Genomic DNA, 26,607 nt, shown 5'->3' with positions numbered 1-26,607 from the left:
AGCCGATGTTCAAACGTTAAATCTTGTAACTTGTAACTTGGACCTATAACATCGTGACACGAATAGCTGTGGTAAAATAGGATTACTAACGATCGTAGGTACTGAAATTGCTCGGCGGAAGTGTGAAAAAGAGACGGAAGGCCAGAGGTCTGGCCAGTTACGGTTCCGTCTCATCGTTGCCGACGTCATCCGTTTCATCGAGACCCGTTACGAGGCACCATGATAAACGTAGATCGCACGCGATCGACGACAGAATGAAGAAAGCCAAAGACATAAAGGTCGGTTCGATTAAAGACGCGTCGCGTCGATTTCACGATCTTGGTATCATTTTCATCCATCTTTCGCCAATCTTCGTCGGCCATTCATCACCGTTTGTCATAGATTCCGTTAGCTAATTTTACTTACTAAAACGGCATTTTGCTTTTCGCGTGAATCTTCTTTACAGCGGTCGTTACTGTTGCTTATTCGCGAAACTTTATTGCCATACTTGGTGTATCTGCAACACGCGTGCATAAGCTTTTTCTTTTTAAACGAATCAAGGTGGAACGATATCGAACGAGGAGCAATCTCACGTACGTTAATGTTTACAAGCCGTTACCGAGCGGCCGATGTTTTATTACGCTTACTATCGTAATTTTCATTATACGAAAAAAAAAAAGTTTTCATTACATTAAAATACACAAATTGTAGCTGGGTGATCTATTTTCACGAACACGCGGTTGATTAAAGATTGTCCTTGCGTTTGCAGAGCATTAACAAACGCTTCCAACGACTAGAATCTCACGTAGTGACGCTTGCCAGATCTGTGGCACACTTGAGTTCGGAGATGAGGACGCAACATTTGATGATACAGGTGAGAGAATCTGGTTAACGACTTAAAAACGCTTAGCTTAGAAGAGATCTTTGGAAAGGCGAGACGCTTGACTTGGATTTTTAATTATCTTTACGTATCGCTGTATGCAGTTTATCTTACATATATCGTACGTATAAGCGTATAACATTAATGTAACATACAATAATAACGACTTTTTAAATATTTGAAGTTTAAAAAGCAACGTGCTCGGCAATGAAGGAAACTCGTTTCGTACGGAACGACGAAAGAACAAAAATGAAATAAAAATGAAATCGAATCATCGGTAATGAAATAAAGACGAGGACGATTCAAAGGCGCTGTTTACATGTATCTAAGTACGATCGAAGTATTTTATTTGAATTTGTCGGAATTTGAGTCTGTCGTAACGAAAATACCGTTTCTCATATACGGTATAGTTGAATCGAAACGAATTTGTCCGAAACTGTTATCCAATTACTTGTTCTAACAAAGTCGAGTGAGCGATCGGACGTAGGAGGTAACATAGGAGATAGGAAAGAGTGGAATAGGCGGGAAAACGAGTCAGAATTTTCGAAACTCACCACTATCAGGTATTCGCAGGAAATGGAGAACATAAGGGGCGAGATTGCTGCACTCAGGACTCAGACGAGCATGGCAATGGTGAGGTCGCAGTCTCAACCGCTGATCAAGGATTCCGAGTTGCCGGCTCTTTCCAACCCTTCGAGGGTGAAAAAGCTAACCAAGTTCTTCGGCACAGAACCACCGCTCATCAGACTATTCCTCAGGGAACTTGGGTATGAGGTAGGTAATTCGAATTTACGCTGCTTTCGTTTCTAGTCGTATCGATGTTTCTAATCTGGATCGATAGAATCATCGATTCGCGCGTTTATCCACGAAATAAGCGTTATTAAATGGAATCGCGATGAAACGAATCGCAGAGCAAATTTTCAAAAATACTCTTTTTCCCTGATCATACAAATTAACGTCGGCGATCGACGTAACGTCGAAGAAATTTGTGCGACGGATATTTCCATTTGAATGGTTCGCTCTGTACACCGATAATTTTATTCGTACAAATTGATGCGACGGTGCGAAAAGCGGCGCAGACGCCTCGTACCTGCGATTCTTTTTTTACCGCGTTATCAGACACAACTAAAATATCATTTTTCCTTTTTCATTTTTTCAATTAACCAAATTGAACGTGTCCCAGAAATATGCAAATGCGTTTGAGAAAGAAAAAGTCGGTATGGTAGAGCTTCCCTACCTAAGCGAAGAGAGGTTGCAAAAAATGGGTGTTCCCTTGGGACCAAGGCTGAGGATTCTGCAAGAAGCGAGGATATCGGTGTGTAAGGATCCAATTTACGTTGTGTGAGTCCCACGGAACGCGTTGTTCTCCGCAAGATTATACACAGCCAACTCCGAGCAGGTACATCCGGAAGCCGCCGAAGGAGAATTTTTATCCTTTCGTTTTTTAATAAGATCGTGTTTCCTCGAGTTTTCAGGTTTCATCGTTATCCGTTTGAACGCTTTCAACGATCGATTTTGAATAGCGAAGCGCGAAGTTTCTGATTTCGCTCGAAAGATGAGCCGATTTCCCTGATGAAACGATGAAACGATGAAACAACGAAACGTTAAAGCGAACGACTATTCGCTTGAAAATTAAATTAATATTTGAAAGACGTGCGAGTCTAACGACGAAATAAATTAAATATTCATTAGGCGTATTAATTACGAGTCGTATACCCGTACTAAACGTATCCGTACTTCGATTCGTATATTACAGATGACGCGTTTTGTTTTCGACTCTAGTATTAATACGTAATGGGTATAATCTGCGATGTATCGCGTTTAATACGCGCTGGATAGATCAGAAATGTATCAACGATCCAAGTTTTCCAGTTAAGCGACGAGGATTGTTTGCGATTCTGGAGATTCCGTTGTCCGTCAACTTGTTTTGCTTCTAATTTTGCTTCCATAATTTATTATAAATTATTAGTAAAGCGAGCACATCGATACGCGTATAATACTTGTGTATTATCATGTATAATTGCCCGAATCGTTGTCGGATATCTCACGTATCCGTGATATACGCGAGAAATACGTAAATTTATAATACATAAAAGAGCAGTTACAAATAGAAAGAAGCGTTCTAGGAAAAGTATCGTCTATCTCTGTCTCTAAAGAGGTAATCGTTTAATTAACGGTAAGAACAATTTTTTTTATCGTTTACAGTCGATTAAACGAACGTTCAATTGTAATAACATTAGCGTAACTTTTTATTTTGTACACTGCACCGTTACTGCAATTACGGTTAATCGATCACCTAGGATGGTATGGATAAAACATGTTTTCTTACGCAGACCGTGCGTGCGCTGGATTTGTTTTCTTGCGATCGATCGGTCCGGGTCGATCGTCTCGATTGAGAACAAGCTCGAGCAGTTAACGTGAACACGCATTGAGAACGAGAAGCAAAAATAGATTTGCCAAAGAGACGGGAGAACGTCGCCGATCGAGTGGTGTGTGCCGATGGAGATTGTCATTCGAGGAAGCGAGTGAAATTTTCTTCCCAAGCGTGATATTCTTTTGACTTGTAACCATTCAACCACTATTGTTTCAGCTTTTCAGCCAAACATCTCGCTGTTTATCTCGTTATATCCAACGTTTTCGATCGCATGGTCGTAAATGATTTCAGTTTTTTGTACGTGTTTGTAATTTGTCAAATTTTTCTACCTTTCTACCTTTCTACGTTTCTACGTTTCTACGTTTCTACGCGATATTGTTGCGTCTACGCGATGAATCTCTAGCCGCGATCTCTTCAGCTATTTGTTTGCGATTTCCTATTTCCTTTTAACGAACGAACCACCGGTTTTCCTCCGTAAAAATTAAAAGACATTCTGCTCGAACGATAAAAATAGCAAACACGTATTCGTTCGACTAAATTATCAGCTAGACGAGGTCATCGTTCGAAGTTTAAACCGATTAAATATTCAGGATACGATCCATATCGATACTTTCGCGATACTTGTATCTCGATAATGGGGAACATGCGTCGCGCGGAATTTTTCTAATTTGCTCTTTATTCCATAAATCGATCCGACGTAAAAATAAAGAAAAAAAAAAAAAAAAAGAAAAGAAAGAAAAAAGAATAAAGTTCAAGCTAGTTGTCGTACGAATCGTTTGATTTTGAATAGAAAATCGTCGACGCGTCAAATACCTGGGTGTTTCGCGTTTACATGTGTTTGACGAATTTGCAAACGGCGGCCGACATAGTCTCCGTGCAGCAACGCGAACAGATTCTTTCTTCGTACTTTGAAAATTCCACAGATATTTATACGTACGTTTATTTATTTAACGCGTCGTATTATTTTAGGTAGTATCTATTTTGTATTTGATCGTTCGGTTATCGAGAAATCAAACGTTTGACTAGGTTCGTCGAGAAGGAAAGTGACGGTCGTCGGTTCTCGAGACAAAGTTTTCGATAGATTTACATTTCCTAGTAAAAGCATCGGTCGCGTAATTTTACGAATATCGTTCCTCTCGAGTAGCTAGAGGATGGACTTGACTCGTTAGAAAGTTATAACGAAGATTACTTGTCGTAGAGAAATAGTTTAAACGAGTTAGCTAATAATTTGACGGCGATCGTAAAGTCGAAAGCTGCCGATGATCACGCCTAGTATAAGAATTGGAAAAGTTTCAATTAAATTTTGTAGCTACGGTTTTTCAGGAAAGTTTTAAACGACGAAATAATCGGACGGTAATTTGCAACTCGAGGCAAATAAAATAAAATCGCGTTGAAAAGCACGAGAGGTTTTGATAAAAGTTTACTTCTCGAAAGAATCGATCGTTCGAATAAATGAATTTGTCGTCGTGTGAAAAAGCTGGCAAAACAAGCAGTTTCGATTACGGTCAAACGACTACGCACACACACAGGAGCGCACGCGCGCGCGCATTACGGTGATACCAAAGAATCGATACCTGCTCCTCTGTAATGACGATTGCTCCAACAAGGACAATCTCACTGCGAATGATGTCGATTATGTAAAAAGATGACACGCCGCTTCGGTTCTCGATCGATATCGAGTTCACGTGACACGTCACTTACAATTAGCGTTAACGGTAAATTTCACATTGATTTCATTAATCGACTAATATTCATAGGTTCGATAAGTATTTGTTACTAAGCATCGTTACATGTTGCACCTTTCTAACAGTTATTTCTACGTCTAGTAATATCTCTTTATGTCATTGAATTCGTTTTCTAGTTGGTGCTATTCGACACAGATGCCTGATGAAACTTTTAGAGTTTCTGACGAACGTCGATACGTTTACGCCGAATTCTGTACAGTTAATCGTTTGTAAGAACGTTTCGTTAACGACACGATTAATATTTGTATTATTATAAGTTTATTATTATTTTGTTAAATCTTGTATGTAATAAATAAGTGAAGAGAGCCATACGATGGTTCAATAAATCGTTTATTTAATAAATTATTTACACACGCTAGTTCGACGAACGGATCCGAACGAAATATGCAGCATTCCAATATTTCGAAGCATATATATTTCGTGCTTGATTTAAGCGTTTCCAATACGAATAGAGGAGATTGTAAGTATCTTTGTGCGAAAATTATGCAAAGCTAGAAAAATTGCCAACGTTTTCTCTGAAAACGATTCAAATTATAAACGATCGTTACCGAAATTGTTACCGAACGAAATTTTGTGACCGAATGAAATTGAATTTAACTGTAAAACGTCGTATTTTTCCAACCCTTTCCTAAAGATATTCGATCAGATTATAAATTTCGAATATTTGCTTTTCCGCTGAAAACTTTCTATTTTGCCTGCTGTTTAGCTGCTATTTGTAAACTGCAAGTTGTTCGCAACAAATCTTGTTCGTGATTCGTACGCATCTCCGTCTCCTATCTCTGTTCGATTCGAAAAGTAAGAGGCGAAGCGTGCTGTCCACGAAAACATCTTCTATTCTAAATTCTAAACTATCCGCCGACTAGTACCTTGTGAATCAACCGGTTCTTTCAATTGAATAATTGCATATTAGCTGTTATAACGCACGGTGTGCGGCGTATGGACCGAGCGATCCGCTATTATGGCCCCAGCCATCGGACTAGCTCTAATCGACACTGCGAATAATAATTATTTCGTTCATCTTGTTCATTTACATTTTACGCCATCGATCCTAACCGCGCTATCTATCTTCTTCCAATTGCTCGTTCCAACTGCAGTAAACGCTTCGTTGCTTCATCCTTCCAGTTCACTGCTTCTCCAACGTTTTACCATCGTTGTTCGATTTCGGCCGCGAACATCTTTTCTCGTTGGACAAAATGTTAAAACGATACACGACGCGAAAGAGCCGGCTGGAAACTCACGATATACGAAACATCGGTGAAAAATGACAGGGATCGATTACTTTAGACCGTTCGAAAGGAAAAGGAAGAGACGCGAATCGATGTTTGCGATTTTATCGAGAATATGCTATTTATTTAATATCCATCCGTCTAAGACGTTTTTACGATTCTGAGCTTTCGATTCTCCAACAGGGTTCCGTGTTACCACTTTCTTTCGTCATATTAATTTTATTAAATAACCGAAGAATCGCTGTACGCGCTAGATTAAGTACGCGTAAAATTAATTTTCTTTTATCAACGTAAAATATTATTTCCACAATTTCAATTTCCTTTTTATTTCGTTTATAACCGGTTTTTCATCAACGATAACGATGCAATTACGTTCTGTGTTGAAGCACGATGAGATCACGTTTGGATAGGTTCGACGCGGAGCAAAGTTACAAAACGCCAATAGGGCATGGATCGCACTTTGAGAAACGGTGGCCTGATTCTGTATAAACTGTTACAAGGTTGCGCCATATTTTTGGCCCAAGGGAATTAGAATTCAAAAATTAGGTGAAACTCTGTTCGAGGTAAGTAACAACGCGAAGCTTCATCCCAGTTCTCTCGGAGAACTTTTCAAACGTTAATGAAACGAGTTAGATAGTTTTACTGACTTTACGTCATCTTACGTAAGATGCACGCTTCGGATCGTACCGATTATATTTTTAGTTTGATCTTTTACAAATTGTTTTTTTTTTTTTTTTTTTTTTTTGTTTTTTTTATTTGCCTGACACCCTAGCTAGACACTAGCTAAACCTTAGCTGACACCGAGCTATAAATATATGCGCAAAGTATGTAATATTTAGGTGTATGCTTATGGACCACTAGACGGGATACTCGAAAAGAAAGACAACGATTACTCGTCTGTGATTTTCTTACCGTAGCTATTCTTAATTGCATGAATTATTCCACCTTTCGAAGAATTTGCAAGTTACAATCTCTGTAATGTAACCGTATCGAGATAGGCGTGAATATTATTAATAATTTATTAATAGTCGGCGAACGGATTGGAAGGGAAAAAATTAGCATTTGGCGTAAGTCGTAAACTATCGGTTTAGCCAGCCGAAATTCGTTTAACTACGTTAAATGTGTTTTACATTTGGATTTTTTTAATTAAATCGCGTATATAAGAGTGCAAAAAGCAAATGGATGGAAAAATTGACCGTTCCAATGGTGAGAATCGTAAGGGCAGGTTGCGACGGCATCTAAATGAGAAGTAAATGGACGTTGAGAGGGGTAAGACCGGATCGCATATTTGAAATTTCGGCGGAATCGGCGGCGAGACCGAGTTCCGGCATGGCCGGGCCACTTTTATCAGGAAATGCACAATTTAACAATTGCGTCCAATTATTTTTCCAGAGGTCTCGTGTTTGATTGGTCATCCGAGGTTGGCCTCGGCCCGCGGCAGCCCTTTGCCGGCCTTTATGCTCGATCCGCATAGCGACGCCACTCGAACGATCGTCGAACTCTTATTTCCGGCTCTGATGGTTCAAACGTGTCTTGTATTATATAGGATACGGCGCGTATCTATGCTTATCGAGAATGGTGCTTTCGCGGCTAATCTAAAAAGTGGCGCGATCGATCGCACGATGGAGTGGACGTTGGAAAGGGATCAAGCATCCAGGAATATGGAAAGTTGCGAATTTCCGCTGAAAGTATGGTTCCGTGTAATCTTCGTAGAAAGCAATTTACCTTCGTCGAGCAAGATAACGATTTTCTTCTCTTCGATATCGATATAGAAATGCCGTTAATGAGAGATTGCTCTTACATACGAAGCGGTTGCCAATTAGGAAAAGTATGTTAAAGAAACTTTGAAACTGGCGATACGATGATATTCATTGGTAAAATATGTGGCGTATACCTTGGCGTGACTTAAAATATCGTATCCCTTTAAAAACTCGTATCGATAATAGCATTCGAAATATTTTATACGACATTGGTAATTTATATGGAACTAGAACCGTTTATTTTATTACAAAGTTTTCACTACCGTGTATTTACTTAAATGAAATAAATTAAATATCCACCAATACGGAAATTTACATGCCACAGCGAACGAAATAAATGGAAGAGAAATCGAAGATAAACAAATACTTGGACAAATACTTGGCCGGCGATCGATTATGAGAACTAGATCGGGTATGACGATTACGGAAACGCGATGGTCACTGAATCAACGGAACAACGGTATAGCGTGATAACAACGTGCGGTTGCTTCGACAACGGACGAAACAAGCCTGTACTCGCTACTTTCTCGTTGCTAAAGCATTTTACACACCGTGAGACTTGCCTCGCCGCACGATCCAGGACCGAATCTCGCGCAAGGCCCATCCCGACATTGCCTCGTCCACTTAACCATCATTTACGTATTTACAACGTAATTTACGATTTCAATGAGAAATCTAGTTAACGTGGTCGATAGTTAACGCCTGGAACAACAAAAGTCGCTGTATAGAAATTTACGAGCGGATACTCTTTTCTCGTTTACCCGCCTGACCAAAGGGTACGCTGTTTCTTCCTTACGCACGATCACATTCGTATCAGGGATACGTACGTATAATGGTTTCTCGCTAGACGCAGCGAGACGAGTCTCACCGTGTGTAAGCTACTTGAGATACAATTTCAATTGACCTATGGCCCCACTCTTGAACCTTCCCTACTCCCCTCAACAGTCGTACACGTTCTGTTGATAGAGCGGAATCGTCGTCTTTCGTTCGCTTCACATCGCAACGACCGTCCATCGAGGATGAACCGAAACAGTGCGCTACTCGTTTCCCTCTTCTTGTTCGTGGCCTTGTCCATGGTCTATGCGGAACTCGTGCCGTGGCGGCAATGTCCTTATCCTGATCGTGAGTATGGCTCGTTCGATTCTACAAATCGGCATTCGAATCGCGTTTCCTGCGACCAAGCACCAGATCCGATAGATACGTAAATCGGTGAATTTCCATACTTGAAAGATGCGTCGCGCTTCTTGTCCTTCTATTCGTCTGTCTATACCTTGATAAGTTTTTAAAACGCGAAACGCTGGCAAGTTCGATCTGAAATTGGAAAAATCTTTGTGCGACAAAGATCTGTAAGATTATTAAATTATTACGCGAGAGCAGGCCGAAGACAACACAAAAAACACGATGATTTCCGTCTTTGTTGATTTTTCTATTTTAACGCGGCTATCGCAATATGTTATACCCAGTTGAGAAAAGTTTGCCTTTTAAAAATAACAAATCGATATTAAGTTTTATAAGAAACTAAAGGTACAACCAAGTATAAATAATGCTGTGAAGTCGATAATCGTAAAATATTTGAAAAAAGAACGTTTAAACGTTTGAAACGTATAAAAATTGTTTGCCGGTATAAAAGGAAAACGCGACACGGCTTATTTTGCCCATTTACATAATTTCTTGTATGCGATATATTCGTAAGATTCAGATTTCAAATCGTAATAGCAAACGATCATTTGTGTATTATCACGCATATCGCATAAAAATCTCTAAATTCTTGTATTTACTGGATAAACTGCAATTCGGTCAAATGTCATAAAAGCGCGAGTTATTGTGGTCGTTATAACGTTTATATATATGTATACCAAGAGTTGTGAAAAAATGTTTTATTCATTCGAGATTAATCGACTAATTTGTGTTGTTTCTCGATAAAATCAATTTAGCGGACCTTCGCATATTTTTTCCTATATATGTATAATAAAATAATTTACGAATGACAATGAAAATTTGCAAAATTATCATTTGTAGTTTTATAACGCTTCTTCTCAATTTCTACGTACCGCATTTTCTCTTCTATCCACAGAATACAAGATGTTAGACTTATAAATGGTACATAGTACATCGAGATAAATGTACAAAGTTAATTCAACGGCGTATCGCGTTTGACTATTTCGTCACAGTTTTATAAACAACCGTATCGCGAATATGAATATATATGTGCGTATATATAATAAACTTCTCGCTGTATCGCGTTCGTAGCAGGAAGAGATGCGATAATCGGCAAAATTTATTTATAAACGTTACAGAAGCATCGCTGATGAGAACTTGGAGCTTGGACTCGATTTCTCACATTCCGCGTAATAAAAGTTCGTCGGTCGATTAACGTCGACAATTTGTGTTTTTTTTTTTTTTATAGCCGATACTCAGTCGAATTGCACTATCGATGAAGTATACATAGATCCTTGTAAAGAAAGCGCAGAAGGAAAACCATGTAAATTAAAAAGAGGAGTTGTCGGGAATATGACGTTCCACTATACACCTTGTAAGTATTGGTACTACTATCCTTGTTTACGACTTAGGGACAAAAATAATATAACGTGACAAATGAAATAGGATATGGCGGTAACATGGTTCCGTCTTTATCGAATTTAACGTTGTAAATCAACGGATTTCAAGAATTTAGTTCGAGATACCTCGTGAAAATGAACCACTCTTCGTCTTCTATTTCCCAGCTTTCTCGTCGGAAAAGATACAAGGTCGAATTTTTTGGGCAAGCCAGGTAATGGATATTCCATTTTTGGGAATGAGTCCCGATGCCTGTTTATCGACTTCTTGTCCGATCGAAGCAGGCCAAAAGAATACGTATCACGTGGAAGTACCAATTTTAAAGAAATATCCTGTCGTAAGTAGACGAAACAACATATACATATGCGTCTGTAAAACGGTATACGTATCTCCCTTAGTAACGTACTGTCTGTCGATTACGTTTCAATTAATTCCATCGCAAGTACATTTCTTAACTAAATTATTAATCAGATACGCTTCTTATAATCGTTGAACTTCTCTATGATTTGTCCTATGTATTTATTACTTTCGACAACGTGTTATTTTCTTGGAAAATGCGCACATGTACGCGAGGTGTTAAGAAATGGGTTTGTACTTAAGGCGCAAACGTATCTATGAAAGTAGTTTCGGCCTAGGTATTATACGTGCCTCATCGTGCATACAGTACTGCTACCAAATTGTACAATCGTGTCGATTGTTTGTTAATCAGAATTTATTTTTACTTCAGCGAACGTACGATCTTAAATGGAAAATCTGGAACGAGGAAGAGCAAGAATGTTGTTTTATGTTTCAAATTAAGATAACAAAATGACATTAACTACGTGTGCTTCACCGTCTTATTGCGTTTAATCGAGATTAAAATTTACCAGCCAAAGCTAACTTAATAAAATAAACGAACAAGTATTAATAAGAGTTTGTTTATCCTTTCCCGTTACATACGTACTTACGTTATTAAGATGCCTAGGATCAGTCGGTAACGACTACCGTCTAAAATAGCTCGTTAACTATCGACTGTGAAATATGAAAGTTAAGTTAAAGGAAGAAAATACGAGGTACGAAAGACAAAGACGACGCGCTTTTGTCGTGAAACTAATATTATCGTATACGTGTAAACGGTTTCATGCTGTTACGTACACGCAAAATTCAACAATGGCTTTCGTTAGAAATAATTATGCGTTACGCGAGGTAAAAGAAATGGCGGGAAAAAAGAAACGCCGCTGCGGATAGGATTCGAACCTATGCGGGAAAAACCCATTGGATTTCGAGTCCAACTCCTTAACCACTCGGACACCGCAGCTTACGCCACGATCGTTCGTAACGTTTCTTTATTAGCGAATTATAATATCGAAAGAAATAATATTAAATAAAGCTAACAGTCCTATGAATTTTCTTTCGAAACTGTAACGTACATAAAAAAGTAGAACAGTATCGCATAGTATATTTCGTATCGATTCTATTTTTAGATATCTTACGGAAATTATTACAACAGTAATCCAACATTCAAAAAAGGTACAGTATCAGAATCAAACGGTGGCTAAAAGTAACTTTGGTTACGAGTTAACCGGAACGATCGTTATCAGGATCAATGATCAAAATCGTTTTGGTCACTGGTAATCGGTATTGGTACGTACACGCATTTACAGAAAACATTTATATCGGCTGTGGTAATAGTTTCGCTTACCATATTCGTGTTACCATATGCTACGTGTTATCGACTCGGTGCAGAATAAGAGTGTGCAACGAGATTCGTCCGTGGTGAAACGATGACAGTGATTGGAATTAAAACTTAACAAATTACGGCAACACAAATAATTTTTCATGTACGCATACGGTAGAAATAGATGGTTGTTAAATAGGCTGTTAAATACATCGAAATTTATACTTTTGCGATCGATACGATCGTTGATTTGATAAACATCGATACTATTATGTTCATAGAAGAGGTTTTTAGAAGCGCGTACATGCGACGTAAGTGGATAATTATTTCTCATAGATGCCTCGCGTATTCCCTGATAGCGTAATTTCAGTTAAAATTTCAAGCTGTGTACTCGCATGCGTACGCCTGCTATTTAGCCGTTTAGGGCTTTTTCAACCAAAATCACGAATTATTTAACGTCAACGTGGACTACTCGGATTTTTAGCTTGGAAATTATGTAGCACCTGTCGCAACAACTTTATCGTATTTATACGCATATCGATTCTTTTCTTTTTTGGTTTAATTCGCCAAACGTACGACACTGCTGCGAACCGATCGTTTCTTTTCCTTATTTTACAAAATTATATAGCGTGTAAAAATGACGCAAAATATGAAGTCATCTTTGCGGACGGATTAGCGATACCAAAGATGGTGATCGTCGACAAAATTCATCGTGTATCGTAATTCCATCGTTCTATGTTTTAATAGTAGACGGAGCAGTGGAACTCGAGTCCAATGGAATCGAATCCGGAGGAATAAAATCGTTGTGGAAGTGGGCGGATTCGGTGGATCCTCGTAACAGATAAGTGCATGGAGAAAGGAAGATAAGCGTGGAGTACGCGCAAAGTACTTTCGGAATGTAAAGCGGTCTGTCGAAGATTTGAATAAGAGTTGCAAAACTAACTGGCCACGCACAATATGCATCGCGTAGCCCAACAAAGGATACACTTTTACCTGGCGCACGAAAGAAAGTCTCGAAACGCGAAAGGAAGTGGTTCGGGTGTCTGTAAGTAAGTTAACGAGCAAGTACGTAACCCACGTTCGATCCTATTCTATTTCTTCCACGGCTACGGATCTATTTCGGTCGATCTGTACGCATAACTAATTATGTACCTGTCTCTGTTAATCGTATCTGGCCATTGGACGAAGGACAGTGTCGAAAAGACGACAATCGGGAAAGTTTCAGAAATTATTCCGTCGTTTCTTGCTATCGGATATTTTTCCCTCTCGAATAAAATAACGAATAGTCTATCGTGTATGTTTCGTATACGTATCCAAGTCGTAAATCATAAATCGAGATGATTACGCAACGTTCGTCGTACCCTTAAGGGCAAGTAACAACGTTTCTCCGCGTTTTTACTCTTTATTTCGTCGCTGTCGATTTCATTTTTCTCGAACGTTGTGAGCGAAAGCCGATCTTCGAATCGTTCGTTACCAACGAGACATCGTTTCGATGGCGATGAAAGAAGAATAGGTTTGCCGTTTGAACGTTGCAGGTGCTGGTCGAATACGAAGTAACACACGACAAGAATGCAATGAATTTAATAATTCGAACGAGTCATGGACAGCGTTGCGAGAGAAGAATTTGTAATTAATTGGAACGCGCACACCTACATTTATTATCTAAAATTTAATTGAAACGAAAACAATTCTAGAAGCAAATACTATTATGATACGTCGTATTAATTAATTATCGTTCATTCGACTCGAGAACGTTAATTAAAGAAAACATATTACGCGAAACCGATCTACTTGATCTTGACACGAAATAAAAATTTGTCCAGCGATTTGTGTGAAGAAACAAAAAGGAAAATGGAAACGAAAGAGAAAGACGCTGGTAGCGTTGAGCGTGCGATAAGCGTACAAGGAAAAACAGAGTTAAACGCGGCGTTAATTTACGCGAGAAAAAAAGGAAGAAAATAAAGTAAATGGTAAGCAAAGTATATTTGGAAAGCGGTGGATCGTTTTCCGTCGCAATGGTACGTCACTGCGTCGGCTCACACCTGTTGCCCTGAATAGAACACGCGGGTGATACGTCACTGGCCGTAAACTGTTGGCACGGCTCACCTGTTGGCCTCAACAGTGCTTGGCTGGGTTGTTGAGCGTGCGGTTCCTTTCGCCCGGCGCTGCTTCGCGATCGCTTCGTTATCGCGTCTCCGTGGTCCCTTCGTGGTGCGTTTCCGTGAGAGTTTCGTACGAATCGCGGTTTCGAGTCGAAGAAATCACTCGGCCGTTGGGATTTGGCGTTTCGCGAATCCCTGTAAAGGACAAGGGCGACGGCATCGCTAGGAAACATCGACGACGCCCAGAAAATTCAAAACGGAAAACGACAAACGAAAAACGCGTCGATCGCTTGGTAGGTGGTAGAAAAACGAAAAGAAAGGAAAGGGGAGAAGAGCGACAGCGGCAGGGCTTTCCACGGATTCCTGAACGCCGTGAATTCGCCTCGAGCCGGATTGTATGCAAATACCTAAGGAAATATCCGCAAGCTTGTTTCTGCCTCTGTCCGACCCCACCAGCCTCAGCCCCGGCTATCGTGTCGTTATTTACGCTGCTGACTAACGTTCCTGTCTTCCCGTGGAAGAGGTCCACTCCGTCCGATCGTGCATACCGCACGATCGTTTCGCACACAGGTAATGCCGTGCATCTTTTTTCTTTTCCTTTTTTTTTCCTTTCCGTTTCTTTTCCCTTCTTTTCATTTCTCTTCTTTTCTTTGCTTTGCTTTTGTCTCGTTATTCCTTCTGCGTTTCTTTCTTTCTTCCTTTCTCTTCTTTTCCTTTTCCCGCGTGTTCGTCACGCGTTTTCCGTAGATCAGTCGAATCGCCGTTACGTTCGAAAGAGACACGGATGTTCTTTATTTAACGGCGACTAATTAGCGACTGCGATTATTACAAAATTAAATTTGATGATTTGATATTTGGATTCTTTGGATGTTCTCGCGATCGAGTTCGATGCAGGATGCACGTGCATCAGCTACCACGTTCGTAAGATTACCAGTTCAATTAGATTTTCGGATAAGCGATTAAAGCGTGACTAAATTTAGGAAAACGATTTAAAGCAGATTGCAAGTAAAAGTGGAAAGCTGTTATCTGGATTTTGGTGATAAATTGATAGATATATATATATGTATATATTTAATATAATATTTAATATACCAATGTATATATATATATGTGTGTGTGTGTATGTGTGTATAGATATACGAAAGGCAGTGCGCTATGTTTTGACCTTGTGATAGTGTTAGATCGATAGCGTTTACATCTCGTAACAATGCGTATTCTTAGAGACAAATTCAAAGCAGCAAGAATGTACGTATGTACGAATTGTTTCGTATATTCGTTACCTTGTCGACTCGGAGAAGGCTACCAGATGAAAAGTGTTTAGTATAGAATTTGTACTTACACATGTACACATAGGTGTGTGCGTACAACGAACGATGTAACGTACAATGAAACGACGAAGTTAGTCTATATAGTCTATATCTATAATAAAATTGTATTTGTCGCGGATGATAATTTTAGGAAAGAGAAAGCGAAAGAAATCTCGGATTCAGGTGGCATTCGTTCGTTTCGGTTGAGCAAAATAGTTTGCAGAAAAACGCACGTTCGAACGATAAGAAAGCGAATATGTAATAACGTTGATATTATTTGTTTCGTTGCGTGATTATACGCATCGTTGTTGGATTCAGAACGTTATCTGTTATAATTACGTGAAAGACGATAACTCGACATCGATATACGCATAAAAAGACGGTGACGCGCGTGATTGTTGTTTGACAAGTGCTTGCCGCAATAGGATACGGTTGACAGAAAGCATAACGTATTGCGTGATTTTCTTACACACCCGTCTTTAGTCCTTTACCCGTGTGAAATTCATTTCGTCAGCCAGGCTGGTGAAAGTACAATTCCCACAGCTCCCAAGGGACTACCACGCTCTCAACTTTTCCCTAAAAGTAATTTCGGATCGGCGTCGCTCGCCGCGCCGCGAAAATAATCTTTAATCGAACGTTATTCCTTCGATACAAGCGTGTACTCGTTCGCGTAAAAACCCTGGACCGTGCGGTTGCAAATTTTCTAGCAAACGACATTCCGTGATCGCCAAGTCCAACGTTCGCGTCATAATGTCGACTCGACACGGATCGTTAAGGATTTATACGTGCATTTTCATTACGTTCTTTTCTAGTTTCTTTCGTATTTCTGAAACGTTTGACGATTCCAACTCTTTGCGTGCCATAGGCGTACCTGTATACGTACGTGCATCTAACCGATTATGCATTATGCATAAACGAACGTCGTCCGGATAATCTGCAGACTTGACGTATACTTGATCGGTTCGCAATTATCCGGACGCTCGATTCATTACTACGTATTTGCGTTTGGCGCGTCGATTTTCACGAATGTTTCGTAAATCGTCGCAGCTATGCGTAACATTACCGTTACTCGTATAAATAACGACACAACTCTTTCCCACTTGCGATCAACTCGCGGACCACTCGCAGCCGCGCGAGCACAAACTTCATTGTCGAGTACGACACAATTTCCATTCGCTCCGTCGCTAACTAACCAATGGATAAGTAACTAATGGACTCTGCGGACGCGATCGTGCGAGCGTGTGGTATATGTAAACTGAAAATAGGAGCGCGTTGTCGTCACCGATTTTCAACCAACTATCGCTAGGATCCGCCGTTGGAAGCGTGCCGATACGATTTCGGTAAGGGTGAGCGTGTCCACGTCGTCTCCAGACGGACCATAAACAAGATATCGTCTCGAGGCGAAGACACAGAAATTTTTTAATCAACACCGCTACGTTCCACTTTCTTTTTTCTTTTTCTTTTTTTTTTTTTTTTTCGCGCTACCAAACACCATCGATAAGAGTCGCACTCTTTACGCGTCACGACTCGATGTAGTTAGGTAGAGACAATGGCGAGAGAAATTACAACGCTGAATGTCGTGAGAAATCCGGCAGCACGTTGTTGGCTCATTGTCAGAACCAGTGCTCGTAAATGGCAAAGCGGTACGCTTCGAATCTTGTTCGCTCTATTTTTCACAAAACGCTTTTATTTCCACGCAGACCACGTAGATTTTTCACTTTTTCACAGTTTTCTATATTCGATGAATTAACTTTAAATTGCCAGAGAATCTTGAGACACGTTGCCAGAGCAAAATGATCGGCAACAATTTATTTTACGCGGACATCGTAAGAAGCTTTTTTTTTTTTTATTCTCGGAAAGACTATAAAGAAAAGAAAATCCGATGTATGGAGAATCTGATCGTCTATCGAGGGGTACAGGTTACGAAACTACGGTACTAAACGATCGATATCGTTGTATGTCGTATCGATATTGTTCTCCTATCTTCGGTAAGAAAGATACGTAAGACACGTAAGCCGCGTTTTCGTAATGGAGAACGGTGTTTGGCTGCTCACGATAAGTGTCAAGGTTGTTGGAATAGTGAATCACAAGGCGCTCGTTTAAGGCGTTTAGATCGTCGAAATTGCGTGGAAAATTGTTGTAATCCTGCGATGATGCAAACAAAAAGAAATACAAGGAAGAAATACCGGCAGGAAGTTCATTGTTGAGAACCTTCACGATTTAATCGTGCCGATACGTAATAGGAAGGAATTGCAAATGAAGTTTTTAAAAACAGGCTGCGTGGATATTGGACTCGACGATGACACGTACATTCTTGAATACGTACAAAAATTTGTATAGAGCGAGTTTCGCCGGATTAACGGGGAATCTAGTAAATACTGGAACAGCGTTTATGAACAAAGCTCGAGAAAAATTGACGCGTTCGTAAATATCGCGATAACGGCGACACACGCGCTACCAATTACAAATTTCAACTCTGTTTCCAACAGAACGATAGGTGCTTCTCCCTGTCGTAGAATAATATCGACAATTTTGAACGTTCGTTTGCAATTAGTCGCGATAAAGACCAACGAACGCTTTGGCGCTTTTTATTTCGAGCCGAAGCGGAATTACAGCTCGACACACACCATCGTCCACCTTTCATCGAGAATCGTTCGTCCGTACGCCTTCCGCGCCTACAATTACTCTAGTCTCGTTAGCGATTTATTTCAAAGGAAAATGACTAACGTGGATATTCGAGAAGATAGCTACGGAAGATATTCATCGGTGATTTACATAAATATTAATTTGTCGTTTACAATAATCGTTCGAAAGATACGATCAACGTACCGATCGCAAATTCATAACGAAACACATTTCGGAGATAATGGTAATAGGTAGTAGCAACGATGCGATCTTTAGCAATTATCTTTCAAAGGATAAACTTCACGCGAAATGCTTTTCGTTGATTTGTATTGGTAATAATTCCGTCTATTTGACGGAAGAGTTGAGAAAAAGTAGAATAATGATTTTCTGTGAAACATCGGCGACCGCTGGAACTCGTTCTCCATTCTCCGGAACGAAAATTTCAATCGCGATCTTAGAATGCCGCAGCAGCTATCTTGCGAGTGAAGACACCTTGAACGATCAGCAGTTAAATCTAACATAAACGTTTAACGATATAATTTGGGTGTACGTGCGTAAAATACGCGAGATACGTGAGATGGGCTGTAATTAAACGAGGTGGGCTTAGAAAACGCATTTATTAAGATCTTTATTCGACCGTTTATTACGTAACTATTCATCCTTTTACCATTATCTGTTTGAATCGCGTTTATTCGCGTTACTTTTTCTTTTTCTTAGAATTCGTATTTTTCAAAATATAATCTGTCTTTTTGAGCGGCAGTGCGCTGTGATAATTTACGGCACGTTACGCGAATAAACTCAAGCTAGAGCTCGTACGTATAAAACGCAAGAATACATTTCGGAAAATACGGTATCGCGTATTTAGTTGGTATCGCTGGAAAGTGGACAAGTTTCGACAGCGTTGGCGCATTAATTCCGTCGTCGACACGCGAACGCACGGTTTGCATAGCATCGCAGTTTACTGACCTTGGCGTTACGTGCACTAAGGCGTGTGTTTCTCGATAAGCAACTCGGTAAATCGATGAACTTAAGATATACGTTAGGGACACGTTTCGAAGATACGGAAAAAATTGTCTTAACAACCAGTCGAATAGTTATAAATCAAAACGTGTAGTCGTAAATTAATCCTGTGCCGTACGTGCAAGTGCATAGTTTGCATCGCGTCGCAGTTGAGCGACCTCCAAGCGAAGTAACGATGGCGGTTAAATTCACCTCATTGGAATTTCAACTATTCTATCGTAGGACAATACCAACGCGGATGACGATAAACTTCTCTTTATTTTCGGTGCACGGTACGTACATAATACGTAGGTACTGGCGGGTATAATGTTATTCTCGCTTAATGCTGCGATTTTATTATCTCTGTCGTTCGCAGAAAGGGCCGCAACTTGCCTAACTTTTCCGTTTTATTCGCTACATTGCGTATACGTGTTTCTTATTCGCGCAGTTGCTGGTCGAACGCAACGTGGGATGATAGCATTATGTAAATTTCGCTGCTCTATCCTATCCTCCGTGTTAATGACACGGTAGCAAAGGACAGATAGCCGACGTTGAATCAAATTTATGCGAGTATAGTCGTCATCGACTTCTAACTTCTAATCACGAGCCAACGTCACGCGTTTCCCACTACGTGTGTCGAATCCTAGACGCACCGATAACGGTCTATACGCATACCAAACCAATTTTTGCGTTAATGTCGATCGACGTTCAATGAGTTGTACTCTTTAATTAACATAATTGTAAATCGTTGTAAATCGTTGAGATCAGAGTGAGAGAGAGAGAGAGAGAGAGAGAGAGAGAGAGAGAATTGCTAGAGATGTCGTGTAATCGAACCAAGTTTGAAAAATGTTCAAGATAATCGCGCACAATCTCAGTAATAAAACGTATCTTTTATACAAACTCTTATACTCGTCGAGTCGTATCGTGACCAGAAGACGTTCCTATAATTATATACCTATTTCGAATTGATTGATATCCGTGACGCATACATCGCAACGCTTTCAAGAAGGTATCTTAACGAGTACGGCGTCGTATTGTAACGATATGTCTCGATAATAAATAACAATTACAACCGCCTATATGGAACATTAATTGGGTTAACGTGCCACTTCAACGATTTTCTCCGATCGATCGAGAAAAGGTCGTCACTTTCCGAGAAATGGAATTTTTGTACAGTCGTAACTTTGAAACCGATACTTTTACGTATTTGTAAAAATATACTTTATTTATCGCGATATATAAAATGTTGAAAAATTTCTTATACAACGCAATGGGTTGAAAATTCCTCTTGCCTATAAGCAGGTGCAATTGCATCAAGGTCGTTATGTTTGGAAGGCCGATGCTATTGGAGTATTTGCGCACAATTACGGAGGTCTGTCGCGAAAACTCGATACTTCTTCGTACTAAGTGATGTTTAGGGAAATGAACTGTGTGTCTGTGTGTACCACCAACGATAAGAAGATAGATTACGATCGCTCGAAGTTAGACATCGAGATTCTCGGAACTATCGTTTCGTCGGTCTTTTCTAATTTTAATATTTACTCGAATACTACGTTAATGTCACGTTTGTAACGCATCGATCTCGAAAAGAATTGAAAAAGTAGAAATTTGTCGTATCGTATAAGCGATTTGGGAGGGACAGGGGGACATGCGGAATTGTTTAATATCATTTTCATATAGTATAGCTAACCGGAACCTGCTTAAAGTTTAATAGAACCAGCTACGCGAATATTTTTCTCTGCGAGGGTTTATTTTCGGTATCTGCCGCTTTCTATGTTTTATTTTAAACCGCTCTCAAGGTCTTAAACAATCGCGTAGAATACATAATCGAAAACTCGATTTTAACTCGTATTCGTTTTTTTGCAAACCGACGGGCGATTTTAATTTTCAAACGATTTTCTAATCGGCTGCGGGCAACTGGAACCGAATGGATTCGAACGAAAGGCGTACACGGTTTTTCGGTTATCGTAGATAATGGAAAAGGAGTCGCGTTGTAAGCGAGCGAAAGACCAGGAAGACGTAACGCAACTGCGTCTACGCTTATATAAGGTGTTCCAGATTAATTAAGATGCTTCATTAAGTCTAATGAATATACCATCTGCGTGTTGCCGCAACGAGAAACTCCACCGTATGATTTTATCATCACGGAACCATATTGCAAAATAAGTGAAATTTACAACATCGATCAACTTGGCTTTCTGTAAACTCCTCGATTTTATTAATCCGTCCTTTTCGTTGCAAGATCGACGTTCGATTCGTCGAGAGATAAACCATCCAATTCCGTAGGATCATTCGTTAGAAACATTTATTTTTCGTTTACTTTCGATATGGTATATGGAAAATGGTATATGGGAGCGAAGATTAGAGGAACGAGTAAACAGGGAACAGACTTTTCCCATTCTCGTCAACGAACGTGATCTACTTTGAGCGCGTAGCCGGTCTGCCTGTTAGCTAGCAGGAATCGCGCTTAACGAGACTGGCGAGTTTTATTCGAGCCGAACAGGCTATATCAATGCGCAGCGGGCACCATTCATAGCGTGGTGACATCAATTCGCGCGAATGCAAATCCAGTTTATCATTAACATAATCTGATGTCCGGCGAGAGATTGTCATTCGTTGTCCGACTTACGTAAGGAAGAAAGTAAGGAGAGAAGTATGCGCGGTGGAGCGATTGAGAAACGAGAATAAATGATAAAAGGGAAGGGCCGTTCCAGACGGCGGCCTATCGGACGCGTGGAAGAATCGTTTCGAACGAATGGCGGTGGTGAAAATGACGATACGAGTAGAAAGCAAGGAATAAGCGCGCGCGCACGTGCTTACTTGTAGTAACTTCTTTACGGTTGCCGGTCGCTAAATTGGGCCGGTTAATTACTACGTGTTAAGAGCGTAACAGTACAAGTAACTTATTATAAATACAAACGTAGACACTGCGTACGTACATTGTATATTGACGCGTGTTTTGTGCGCGCGCGATTAATCGCGGAGGTGTGCCTGACTAATTATCTAACTTTACTTTAACCTGACTTGATTAAAATTAGCGTAACACGATAACGATCTTGATAAAGAAAGGAGAACGTAAGAAAAGAAATTTTTATTTATTCGTTTTTTAATTATCGTATTCCTGCGCTAAGATCGACGCGTGAATTCGTTGTCGATGTCCGTCATAACGGAGATTTATCGCAAGCAGAATGAAACTTTTGTCGAACGTTGCTGTCAGGGGATACGTGGAACCGAACACCGGCGAATCTTAACGCTGACTTGATATCGAGGTTGCTTACAAACGGCGAACCAATTATCCGCGTCGCGTTTAAATACGCGCATATAAGGAACGAACGCGAAGAGAGACGCGCGTGTGTCTGTTCACAGGCTGTATCGTAAAATAAGCTTCGTGGGGGCCAGTCTTATGCACCAATAAGGCAGCATTCTGGCCAGGTCAATGCTTACTGGTTTTGCGTTTCAGCTCGTTCCCGCGTCTCTTGCTCTTTCAGTCTTCGCTCAACGATCTCCGTTTCGAGCGAAATGCTCCTATACTTGCCTACACTGCTCAAGTACATTGGTAGAAGGACTCCCCCGAGCATAGGCTTCCTTCTTCGAAGGATAAGCCAGCTGTTTCTCGATGTGTCCTGATTCACGGTTCTCCTCCATTCATCGTATCGGCAAATGTTAGCTCGCTCGTTTTCAGTCGTTCCCCGCTACCATTTTACTCCTTACGAACCAAATCCCTTTCGTTTCGTCCAACTTGATAACCCTTCTCGTCCCATGCTATCTCCCTCCTCCAACATATTTGTCGCGACCGTAGTCAAAAAAGCGATAAGCAGACGCGTTTCAGTTACGCGAATCACCAGCGAAATATTATTTAGCGATCAACGCGATTTAAGAAAAAGTACACTCGAATGTAATATTAACTCATCGCGAGATTCCATATAATCTACTTACATACATACGTACGAATACGATATCTTAGGCATTTTTTAAATCGGGTTACGGATATCTGGTCCGCAGGTCTACAGCATTTGACATTCTTGTACATTTATCATTTCGGGTCTCGACTATCCGGCATGCCTTAATTTAAACGGTATAACCCGGTCCCGATTAAACCGGTTAATCGAGATTTTACGAGCCGAGCCGCGGTGAAAACTTGCAACGTTTAAACGTGATTAATAATTGATTTTGGTCGTGCTTAGAAGAACATATGTACTATAAATCAGATTGTATCTGGTTTATTTTTGAAAAGGTTGTATAATACCGTCCAAAGTGGTGTAAATTGTTAACGTAGCGAAAACATTCTAAATCGAATCCTGCATTTACGTTAGAGATGAACATTCGGTTTTCGATAAAAGGAAATATCGAATATTACGTTTCGCCGTTGGATAACAGATGCCTTAAAAACGATTAGACTCATAGATACGTACATATGTAAGCTGCGAAGAGAGAAAATTGCCAGTTTGCCGCATCTGAATTCACGATAATTAACTCGATATACTTTCTTCTTCTTTATATTATACACGTACATATATATATATATATAGAAAGGAACGCAAGCGCGAAAGGTGTAACGCGTCCTAGTTTCTAAAGCAACTTCACCTGGGTTCGCGATCGCGTAGCGCCATTCGTTTTCATTGATCAAGGTCGCGTCGGGTTTCTATTCTTCCTCTTGCTAGGAATTCAATTCTCGTTTAGAGACGAAGAAACGTGGAAAAAAAATGAAGCGAGACTTTTTCAAACGTACGATCTGTAAGAATGCGATCGATTTCCGAGACTCCGTATTCATTTCAGAGAAAATCGCAAACGGTTTAACTTTCAGACGTTTGAACGAGGCTTTCGAGCAGTCACTCTCGACTCTCTGTGTTCGCTTGAGAGTGATACTCTCGAGAGCTAGCTCGCGATAGTTTTACTCTCGAATGAACACTCGGGTTTAGAAAAAGTCAAGAGAACTTTTTCCCGTTGTCTTTTTGTATGGAATATAACGGTCACCTGGATTTTATTCGTTTAAAAACAAAAATATAATTATCATGGTACATGTACGTATATTTTGCTACGTATATTATTATTATTATTATGATATATTAGAATCAACGAACTTGATAAGGATATAGTCGATCAGTATAATGTCTTTTCTTTTAGATACGGAGTCTTCAACGAAGGAGCAATATCAGTATGAAAAGAAAAATTCGGACGCGACGATGCACGTAAACGGGCATACGACACAGGACGCGAAGCAAGAAATGAGTAAGTTTTTTTATTGCGTACGTATTCGCAAACAAATACGTTGTACGTTCTTTGGATCGTAAATTACATATTCTAACATGTTCCAACTATATGAACACGTTTAAGGGAACTCGATTTTCTTCTTTTAAAAAATCTATTTTACGATAAAATCCGTATTGTAAAAATGCGTTTCGAAGTTAATTTTCGCGGTTCTATTTGTACTTATTTCTGATTAGTAAAACTTGCGTCATCTGCAAGGTAAACGTACTATCCCGTTGACTTACATAGACTATGCGCATATATAACACGAAATCTTTCGATGATAATTGGTAAATTCGAATAAATATAATTGTAGATTAAAAAGCCGTTGAAGGATAGAATCGATACTGTGTGAATTTAATTAGAATCGAGGAATCCAGGGTCGGAAACATTGAAAAATTTCCAGAGTTTGAAAAGGATAATTTTCGCGGGATGATCGAAGAGGAAGATAAAAAGAATTTATTTGAGAGTAACGAAACAAATATCGATATCTGTTACGCATGTGTGTAACTATGGATCGAAAAAGACGATTGGAGTAGCGCGTTGCCGTAGAAATAGTTGGCTGTGAAGTCGAACGTGAGCCGAACGTGCGTCGTAAATGCGAAAAATAGATATTGTATGGTGACCGGTGTCACTTGTTATATAAGGCATTGAAGGTAACGCGATGACGTTACGCAAAGGTGCGCCATGCTCATCCTGTTCTTTCGTTAATATCGATCCCACATTTCGCTTCTCTAGTCGACGATGTATCGTAACGTTGTAACGGTCCTTGGCTGGAATTTCACGAAATTTCAACGTTCACCAAGCACCTGAATTCAGTGGAAACGTTCGACGTTTCGATGCTTCGTCGAGTTTGTCGAGCATCGGATCGTGTGGCCGGAACGTTCGGTCTATGAAGCGTCATTGAAGCTCCGTTGTCGTTACCAAGTGTGTCAATCTGGAATTTAAACTGCTTTTGGTCGAGAGAAGAAATTTTCGGTCGACCGATTAATCTCATCTTTGAATAATGTAGCCGAGTCTTTGACGAAATAATAACGAATATTATTATACAACCGATCGTTTCTGATAATCGTAGTTTCCTGTATTATTAATTTATCGTACTTTACGTTTTATATTTTAATCAATTACGTTAGGATACAACGCTGTAATAAGATACGCGATAAATAACCAAAATAAATAATAATAATGCGATGGTATTGTGCTAGTAATAGCGTAAAACACTAATTGCGTTAGATTAGAACGAAAATTGGTGTAATTCGATACCGATATAATTAGAAATTGTCGATATCCGGAGACAGTAGACAAGATAAGTAGTATATATATATAGCTCTACATTTGCGTAACCTTCTTTTTCGCTATTAATATACATACATATATCGAAATTAGCTAGCATGACCACTGAATATTCTACACCTACGTAACGAAACGTTAGTCTAGACTAAAAATATCATCGGCAACCAACAACAATTCGGTATTTTGCCGTTATGTTGCCAACGTAACGACAAAATGTATCGATAAAAACTGAATTTTGTTTTTACCCTGACTTTATTATTACATCGTAATTTATATATTATATTATAATTAGTGTATCAGTTTGAAAATCAATTTCAAGTACGTTCCAACAACAGCGATAATGGATAACTCGATATTTGCATTAAAAGGGTCGTATTTGTTGTGTTCGATGCTCGTGGATCAATAAATGGCGTGATGGAAGCAACGCACATTCTTTAAAAAACGGACAATGCAGTTATTGCTTTAATTAAAAAATTTAAACTCGTATTTTGCTATCGGATACATAATTCATCGGTTTGCTATTAAATTAACGAATGAAATTCCTTAATGTCTCGAAAAATTCGGAAAATTGTACAATTTTTTGCGCATTATTCGAGCAGAAGTTGGTAAAGAACGTGTAAGTATAATATCGGCTACCAGATGTTTACGATAAGTATCGACTCGAGGAAAAATTCTCCATTTTTATAACCAGGAAATTTTCGCCGGTAATCGTTTCCCGTAAATAGTCTATTGTACTCTTAGTCGCTTAAAATAAAAGTTGCCTGTCGCATGGAAAGTTTTGGTAATCGTTTTACGATTTCGATAGAGTTTGACTTGTTTTTCAGACTGCGCGATTCGGTGGAATCGGGCCAGAGGAT

General features: G+C 39.7%; 4 protein-coding genes and 1 non-coding gene across 21 annotated transcripts in view; 4 read left to right on the top strand and 1 right to left on the bottom strand.

Annotated features, from left to right (window-relative positions):
* The window catches only part of LOC132911061 (uncharacterized), a 68,765-nt gene extending 63,461 nt beyond the window's left edge, over positions 1-5,304 (top strand). For 6 of the 9 annotated variants that reach the window (XM_060967414.1, XM_060967412.1, XM_060967411.1 and 3 more), the window contains 4 exons: positions 99-278; positions 749-853; positions 1,433-1,633; positions 2,043-5,304. In XM_060967414.1, coding sequence (XP_060823397.1) covers positions 99-278; positions 749-853; positions 1,433-1,633; positions 2,043-2,204 — 648 coding nt within the window. In that variant the 3' untranslated portion in view covers positions 2,205-5,304. Of the gene's footprint in view, positions 1-98; positions 279-748; positions 854-1,422; positions 1,634-2,042 lie in introns of all 9 variants that reach the window. The other 3 variants (XM_060967415.1, XM_060967417.1, XM_060967416.1) reach the window with 3 other exon arrangements.
* Positions 1-6,694, top strand: part of LOC132911115 (DNA-directed RNA polymerases I, II, and III subunit RPABC4) — a 142,729-nt gene extending 136,035 nt beyond the window's left edge. The window contains exon 4 of the mRNA XM_060967520.1: positions 6,684-6,694. The gene's annotated coding sequence lies outside the window, so the exon portion shown is untranslated. The remainder of the gene's footprint in view (positions 1-6,683) is intronic.
* Positions 6,695-8,925: 2,231 nt separating this feature from the next.
* LOC132911046 (MD-2-related lipid-recognition protein-like) lies at positions 8,926-11,369 on the top strand. The gene is made up of 4 exons (XM_060967371.1): positions 8,926-9,086; positions 10,372-10,497; positions 10,688-10,857; positions 11,248-11,369. The coding sequence occupies exons 1-4, from the start codon at positions 8,984-8,986 to the stop codon at positions 11,329-11,331; spliced, it is 483 nt and encodes a 160-aa protein (XP_060823354.1). The 5' UTR covers positions 8,926-8,983; the 3' UTR covers positions 11,332-11,369.
* Positions 11,370-11,735: 366 nt separating this feature from the next.
* On the bottom strand, positions 11,736-11,817 carry Trnas-cga (transfer RNA serine (anticodon CGA)). The gene has a single exon. It is a non-coding gene; the product is annotated as a tRNA-Ser (tRNA).
* A 2,436-nt stretch (positions 11,818-14,253) lies between these two features.
* The window catches only part of LOC132911064 (echinoderm microtubule-associated protein-like 2), a 31,645-nt gene continuing 19,291 nt past the window's right edge, over positions 14,254-26,607 (top strand). For 8 of the 9 annotated variants that reach the window (XM_060967436.1, XM_060967434.1, XM_060967435.1 and 5 more), the window contains exons 1-2: positions 14,254-14,849; positions 24,335-24,439. In XM_060967436.1, coding sequence (XP_060823419.1) covers positions 24,394-24,439 — 46 coding nt within the window. In that variant the 5' untranslated portion in view covers positions 14,254-14,849; positions 24,335-24,393. The remainder of the gene's footprint in view (positions 14,850-24,334; positions 24,440-26,607) is intronic. The other variant, XM_060967433.1, reaches the window with a different exon arrangement.

This window comes from Bombus pascuorum, chromosome 10, assembly GCF_905332965.1.
Source record: "Bombus pascuorum chromosome 10, iyBomPasc1.1, whole genome shotgun sequence".
NCBI lineage: Eukaryota > Metazoa > Arthropoda > Insecta > Hymenoptera > Apidae > Bombus > Bombus pascuorum.
Note: the sequence above shows the minus strand (reverse complement) of the source record. Positions and strands in the feature narration are given on the sequence as shown.

Excerpts from the sequence above, each read along its gene's own strand:
- LOC132911046 (XM_060967371.1), top strand. The coding sequence starts at position 8,984 with ATGAACCGAAACAGTGCGCTACTCGTTTCCCTCTTCTTGTTCGTGGCC. Across the intron at positions 10,498-10,687 it reads GACGTTCCACTATACACCTT|CTTTCTCGTCGGAAAAGATA; the intron begins GTAAGTATTGGT and ends TCTATTTCCCAG. Across the intron at positions 10,858-11,247 it reads TTTTAAAGAAATATCCTGTC|CGAACGTACGATCTTAAATG; the intron begins GTAAGTAGACGA and ends TTTTTACTTCAG.